This window comes from Narcine bancroftii, chromosome 6 (genome assembly GCF_036971445.1).
Source record: "Narcine bancroftii isolate sNarBan1 chromosome 6, sNarBan1.hap1, whole genome shotgun sequence".
In the NCBI taxonomy this organism is placed as follows: domain Eukaryota; kingdom Metazoa; phylum Chordata; class Chondrichthyes; order Torpediniformes; family Narcinidae; genus Narcine; species Narcine bancroftii.
In genome coordinates, this window is record NC_091474.1 from 153,025,573 (window position 1) to 153,033,370 (window position 7,798).

A 7,798-nucleotide genomic window follows, 5' to 3' on the forward strand; every position below is an offset into this window, starting at 1 on the left:
CATGCCAATACATTAACCCCCAACTCCAAGCATGCTTATGTATGTCTTTTGTGTTGCACCTTATCAAATGCCCTCTGCAAATACAACTACTATCTTCCTGTTCCCCACTACACTCATTATTTCCTCAAAGAACTCAAGTAAATTTGTAAACATGACCTGCTCTTATGGAATCCATGCTGTGTCTTCCTGATGGATCAATTTCTATATAGATCTCTTGCTATTTCTTCTTTAATGATAGTTTTGTAGCCGACTGCTACAAAGAAACACAGTGTGGCAGGTTAAAAAGCTCACTCCTTTATTAGGGCTGGAAAGGCTGCTTTTATACTGTTCAAGTTCCTGCCGTTTTTTGCTGATTGACTGAGTCATCCATATGAATAACAATAGCGGGTGGGAACTTCCATGCATATGAATGCCCTTCTTCCCCAGCCTGTTTCTGTTGAGTTAGCTGGGCAGTTTAACCAATGCCATTTTAGGCTGTTGGTCTGATGCTGCCCAGCTTCTACCCCCAGCCGGTTCGTTGTCCTGGGAGTCACTTCAGCGATCTCTGTCCGCATCTGCTGCCGCACGATGTGCTGGCCCGATGTCCTCAATTGCAGGCCGCCACAGTTTCAAACATTTTCTCAAATTTGAACTGATCTACATTGCATGCCTTTGTCTACCTCTTTTTTTTTCAATAGTGGAGTTCTTCCAAACTATTGGGACCTCTCCAGGGTCCAAATAATTTTTATAAACTACCACAAACTCATTTACTATAACTTCTTCCATTTCTTACAGTACCCTGGAGCAAGGGACTTGTTTATCTTCAGGCCTAGCAGTTTTCCCAGCACTGCCTCTTTACTGATTGCATTTGTACTGAGGCCCTTGCTTCTTTTACCTTTACTGAATTGTCTTTATTCTTCAGTGATCTTCCTTGGTGACCTGTATGAGGAACTGAAAACCAAATATATGTATTAATCAATTATTGTGATAGGATCATTGAACCTAGATGAAGGAAGCAAAAGGTAATATGGAAGGGAAGAGAGATAAAATGGGTGAGATCATATACACTGTCGTCATGGAAAACTATTTTCCCCATGGATTCCCTTCTTGCAATTGCCATGTAGCTTGCAACACATTAACTGACAGGGAAGCCCTCATCACAAATTCGAGCAAACATTCCCAGGCCAGAAGTTTCAGAATCTACCACTTGTAAAAAAGTGTCTATAAAAAAATCTTCGCCTCTACTCATTCATTTCCAGATAAATTAAAAATAAATCAATCCCATTGGATTGCATTCTTGATGGTAGAAAAATTACCACAATCACGCAATAGCAATCAGGTGTGGGCAGAAAACTTGCAGTAAGGTTTAATGAGTATTGCAGATAAAATATATTGAATGCTTTAAAGGTAAACAGTTGAACAAGTCTCACATGATAAACTAAAAGATTTGGAAATTTAGTGATTATAATAGATGTCACAATCAACATACATTATTAAAAGACAGCAAAAATACATCAGGTCTACGGCCATACCATGGCTGTATCATAAGAGTGTAGTGAAGTTCAGATAAAATGATTAGAAATATGTAAAACTGACAATAAAGTACTAGTTTATTCATTGTACAACTTTTAGAATGATTTTAACCAAAATTACTCATTTATCTGCAGTTAAGGAGTTAACAATAAAAGTTGTTTCCGTAATACAAGTACTCCCCGACTTACCACCTATGCAACTTCTGTCCATCCGCACATACGATCGAAAATTTGTTAAAAATTATAAAATTTACGCTGTTTGTTCTATTTGACAAACTATAGCAGGGATACAGGGCATGTAAGAGCCAAAATGGGCAGACTTATCCTGTCAGTCAGCATCCCGGGGTCCATAGGCTGGGTGTAGCCACCTTAATTCTTGTGTGCGAGTCTTTGGTTCGTTGGTCTGTTGGTGCATGCATAAGGGCACAAATTTAATATAGTTAGGGCAATTAACTCTTGTACATGCACCAACCGAAGACTCGAGATGGCCGCGCCCAGCTTGTGGAACCCAGGGACACCAACTACCAAGGTAAGTATGCAATTCTGACATGCGTCCATTCCGAGATACATCCTAATCATTTATATCGATTGTAAGTCAGGGAGTACCTGTACAAGGTTGTTAACTGAAGTATAATTTATTTGAACTTGAATGTAATTTTATTTTTGCTAGCACAATGAAATAATTTTTATTAAACTGTTATCTCCAGTTTAAAGTGATGCAATTGAAAAATTACATAAAAACAATATTACAATTAAGTTTAAAGATATAACATGTGAAACCTAATTATTGAGTGAAATAGGAAGTCAGAAAATATTAGAAAATAGTGGTTACACTATTACACCCTCACATTACACAGCCTGAAAAACGGACTTATTGCCACATACTGTGATAGTGAAAAATTTTACATGGACCTTCAACTGCATTAGGCACACCTGACATGGCCTCCTCTACCTGTGAGATCAAGCACAAGCCTGGGGACTTAAGAGCATCTTGCCATCCTGGACTCCTGGTTTAATGCTATTTCAACTTCCCTTCCACATTGATGTCCACTAAACTAGCAGAACAAAACCTCATATTCCATCCATGTACTCCACAGCCCAATAGTATGAGCCTTGAATTTTCCAAATTCAGACAAGACTCCTCTCTCTCTTTCTGAGCTGCAGTAATCCAAGTGCAATTCACCAATGACTTGCAGTTATAACATGATGCCCCTGCTCCTGTTCTTAATGTCCTGATAAAGGGAAGCATATCAAATGCTACCTTCACCCTGTCTAGCTGTATTGTTGCTTTCATAGAACAATGTACCTGCATCCCAAATATCTTTGTTCTATAACATTCCTCAGGACTCCACCATTCACCATCTGTATTATCCATTAGTGTGCCTGGCAGTCTTGCAAAGGTCATACCTGGATTTCTTGCATAGATCAATCGGCTGACTAGTTTCAGAAAGGAGTGGATCACTCAATTCAACTGTGATTTCCAGTTGGTGAATGCTCATTGTAGTCTTTAGAGTGCAGTTCTTTAGGTGCTGAAGACTGAGATAGCAATGATAGAATTTTAAAAGATTAATAGAAATCAGTAATCAATTTCATTTTTACAGACAGAATCACTTGAGAGAATGGTAGTCCAGTTATTATGCACCTAATTTTAAAAACTGAGGGCTAGTGTTTATAAAGTGCTGAACAAAAGTATTTTGAAAGTTAAGGCAATATTCCTTTTTCATTAATAAAGGCAGCTTTCTAGTCCGTATATCAACACCAATTAGGATCTTGCATCTCTTTCAAATTTCCTCGTGTACCACTTTGCTCCCAGAACAAGTTTATCTTAAATCTTTAGATTTGCCACAAAATGCAATTGTTTTGTCCTCTCAACTACTATTGTTTCTCAATTATGATCAGTTTAAGTAGGTAAAGTTGATTTAGCATCTTAATTTGAAGTAGTTAGAATCTACCAGAAGAAAACATTCCAAATACAAGATAGTGTAATAAATATACAAGGGAGTGAGCTGTAAGTGGTGAATGGCTTATTTCATGGTTTTTTTTTTAAATGAAATATTAACTTGTTTTCAGATGAAAGAAATATCTGAGTTAAATAGCAATTGCAACCATAAACTGTGTTTGTTAAATGACTGCTGAATGTACATGACTGTTGCATTCATCAACTACATTGCAGTGCATTTTTTCCACATATAGTTGTGGAGTGGCATTGGATGCATGGATGTTCCCACTAGAAGATGAGATGCATGCAAAGATACAGAAGCCAGTATTGTTCATCAACTCTGAAAAATTTCAGTGGCTTTCAAATATCCTGAAAATTAAAAAACTTGATTCAAACAATGTACAGCGAAAGATGATAACAATCATGTGAGTAACTGTAAATTAAGCAAATCAGTGAGTTCAAATCTAGTTTAATTGCAAAAACTAAATCAATAAGTTTCTAATTGCTTATTGAATACATGGAAGATAAATGGTCTAAAATAGTCAAACTTTTGAACAATCACACTCTGGTGAAGAGTATGAATCAGGGCGGGAGGTGTGAAGCAGGAGCAAGGAAGTGATGATTCCCCTAGATGAAGAGTTAATGGGCATATGGAACTATGCATAAAGGCAGAGATAGCCACTGAAAAAGGGAGATGTAACATAGAGCCAATAAAGGACTGCAGATTATGGAATTGGGTAAGGTGATGAGTGATACCAGAGAAAGGAAAGATGATGGGCAGATGAAAACAATGGAAAAGGTTGAGATCCAATGGATTGAGTGTGTGGGTGCTGGGGAGATGAATGAGGTGGGAGAGATGAGGGAAACTGGGTAACACTGGGCTTGTTTTGTACAAATTTATGACATTGGTTTTATTTTATAATCCAAAAATAATTCTACTGAAGGAATTGTAAGGATAAAAGCAGTAACCATTAGTTTCTTGCTGTTGCTTCTGATGCAATTGATACATTTTAAAATCACTGATTCTATTCTCCATAGGTTGTCAACACATGCTAGATTTCAACTCACTGTCATGCCAGGCAGAAAATTATCCACAATTCTAAAGCCATGTTAGAAAAATTATTTGTTCCACAGTACTTTAAAATAGAATTTCTTCTTGCATCTCAATATTTCCAAATTGTGATCTTGCAGAACACTGGGAAAAATTACTCAAAAGAAAATCCTTATTTAAATATGTTGCATGCTGTAAAAGCTTTCCTGAACACAAGGTTAATAACTCAATGGTTCTCATTCACATTCAACCAGAACTATCATACACTTGCAGAATTGTTTTTAATTTTTATAATTAACAGTGGTGTGTAACAATATTAATATTTGGGGAGAATTTATAAGATTTAGAGTAGGTCACGTACATGCACACATTTTAAAACAGATCTTATTTGAAAGACTGAAGAAATACTGAATATCTCTGGAGAATGTAAGCACCTTTCACAAGTAGGTGTTAATTGAACTGCTTGACCATTGACATGCTGCCTATCAATACCCTTTCTGCAAAGTGCTCACAGAAAGGTCAAGTCTGGATTTTGTTTACCTAAGATAACAACTTAAGAAAGAACTCCTGTTGTTTGCTGGAGAAGGTGGGGGGTTTTGCAAGACACAAGTCACATGCTCTCTTTGGAGTTGGAAAAGAGAGAGTTAACAGCTCAGTCAGTCAGTGTGTGGGACCCTGACAAGTAGCTGAAAAGTGCAATCCAGGAAAAATGGAAACTGATGAAAACAAGTTCCAGAGTAGTAGATGACTAGATGTTTCTCTTGAATTAGAGGAAGGAATAAAACCTTGTGGTAGCTTGAAGAAAGAGGTTACCATCTGGGAGACCCTGAGGTGACTGACTAGTGGTGGTACCTCAGTTGTGGAAATCCTGGAGCAACAAATATCACTCTCTGCAAACCCTACAAGAACCTTCTTGAGCAGTAAACATTTACCTTTCAAGCACCAAGCCTGGTAAACTTTATACATGTTAAATTCTGTGGACAGTATGGTGATTGCCTGCAACCAGAGAACTTGGAAGAAGTGAGGTTGAACTGTGAACCAAAGAACTTTTCTTAAAATTTACACACACATGCACTTAGAATTAGAAGGGGGTAATTTGGATTAGTATAGTATAAGAATAGAGTTAAATTAAAGTTTGATTCTATTTTCATGTTTGAAGTTGATTAAAATTAACTTTTGTTTTGAAAGCCGCGTCTTGGTGAATGTCTATTGCTGCTGGGTTTTGGGGACCTTTGGGCTCGTAACAGGTGTGCAAAATAAAACAAGTGACTTACAATTGTTTGTTTTCAAATGAATTTGAGAACAGTGGGCAGCATGGTTGGTGTAGCAGTTAGAGCATTACCTTTACAGCGCCAACTATTAGGACCAAGGTTTGACTCCCACGCTGTCTGTAAGGAGCTTGCACATTCTCAGTGTCTGTTTGGGGTTTCCCTGGGGGCTCTGATTTCCTCCCACCATTCGAAATGTAGGTTAATTGGATGTAAATTGAGCAGCATGGACTCTTTGGCCAAAAAGGCCTGTCCAAATATAAAAAAAAACTTGCAAACCCCGCCCAAAGTTTTTTTTTCTTTATTGAACAAGTAGGAAATTTATTATAGTCCTTTTATTCAATGCAATTAAGTTTACTTCATTTACTGATTTTTTCCACAGGGGTACAGTACATCAGAGCTTTCCTGATTTTACATTTTTGACTGGTCATTTCTTTGGAAAGCTATTTGGACTGAAAGGAACAATTGATCCCCATATAGCAATTGATATAAGCAACAAAGCTGCTTTAGCATTCATGCAAAGACACTTGGGTAAGTTACTAATACCAATTGCTTATTGAAATATAACTAAAGAGTCATGATTAAGTTTTATAATTCCAGGTATCAGAGAACCATTAATTTTACATATAGTGTTTGGGAGGCACTACAATGAAATTTAGATTTTAAAGAACATTATGAAAAAGTCTTTTTAATACATTGGAATTTTGAATTAATTGAATTTTTTTCATAATTTCCATGGGAGAAATGGTATGAATATGTTACATCAGTGGTATGAAATTCAATGATGCCGTGTGTGGCTTAAGTACATATCCAGGTTCAGAGTTCAAGAACTTATAAAGGGAAGCTTACTCGTTTAAATGCCAAAACTCAATCCAGAATGATTTTGTAAAAGCAAGTATGGGGAGAAATTTCCCCATGTAATAAATATTCATTCTTCCTTGAGTAATTGTTTCTAGATTATCTGAACACCATTTATTTTCCAGGTCTTCAGCAAGATTTTGATCAATGGGACCCTCTTATTGATGGGAAAGGAGAACATGTTATACCTGGTACCAATATTAATCTGCCTCAATCAAATTCAAAATTTAAACAATGATTTTTTTTTGAAGGCTGTACACCAGAAAGTGTCCAGATTTACCTGTAGCAAATATTCACTATTGTGCAAAATATTTGCCATTTATATTATTCAAATTTCAGCCATACAAAACAATTACCTCCATATTTTTAAAACTTTTTGTAGATTTCTGACAACACTAATTTTAAGTAGTCCAAGTCTAGTATTGAGTGCAATGCAAGTGTTAGTTACCTGAATGTTTATTCCTTTAATTGAAGTTTCACGTAGAGTTTCCACAGATTTTAAGATGGTGCATTATTCCATTCAATATTTTGACAACTCAATTGCTTAAAGCTAAAGTACAACACCGATCTTTCTTTTACTAACCTCATTGTTCTGAATGTATCAGTTCATTCTCAATCAGACTTAAAACTTGAATCTGAATATTCAATTTTGGTTCCTGTAGAGCAGCCATTCTCAATGGAGAACCCCTGGAGGGCACAGCAAATACAAGCAAAAGCCTTGTTTTCTTTTACTCTCACGTAACCATTTTTTTTTTAAATCTAGTTGGTAGAAGTATGGAAGAAACCAAAATAACTCCTTCACAGGGAAGGTCACAAACATGATCCATAATCAGATGCACCTCTCACTAAGCTCTTCAAGTGTAATTAAAAGACTGGCATCTAGCAGACAATGGAGAACAACCCAGATATGTCCTGGTCACAAAAAGCACAACACATTTGATGGAGCTAATTTCCACCAACAATAGTGAAATAAGAGACTATAATTTCAACTCAGAAAATGTGCAGAGTCTGGGGTAGAGGGCATAGGCAATAAAGGTAAAACTGCAATAGAGTGATTATGGTTTTTCTCTGAAATATTTGCTAAGATGTAAACTTAAATTATTAATTTAATCTTGTTACCTTCTCCCAATGAAATTTTTGATTAAGACTCTGTTTTCTCTTTTCATATTAG

The 7,798-nt window shown here is 36.4% G+C and overlaps 1 protein-coding gene across 4 annotated transcripts in view; it reads left to right on the forward strand.

Moving 5' to 3' along the window:
- The window catches only part of pla2g7 (phospholipase A2, group VII (platelet-activating factor acetylhydrolase, plasma)), an 89,744-nt gene that overhangs the window by 76,641 nt on the left and 5,305 nt on the right, over nucleotides 1–7,798 (forward strand). For 3 of the 4 annotated variants that reach the window (XM_069886383.1, XM_069886381.1, XM_069886382.1), the window contains exons 9-11: nucleotides 3,705–3,875; nucleotides 6,152–6,300; nucleotides 6,753–7,774. In XM_069886383.1, coding sequence (XP_069742484.1) covers nucleotides 3,705–3,875; nucleotides 6,152–6,300; nucleotides 6,753–6,865 — 433 coding nt within the window. In that variant the 3' untranslated portion in view covers nucleotides 6,866–7,774. Of the gene's footprint in view, nucleotides 1–3,704; nucleotides 3,876–6,151; nucleotides 6,301–6,752; nucleotides 7,775–7,798 lie in introns of those variants that run through there. The other variant, XM_069886384.1, reaches the window with a different exon arrangement.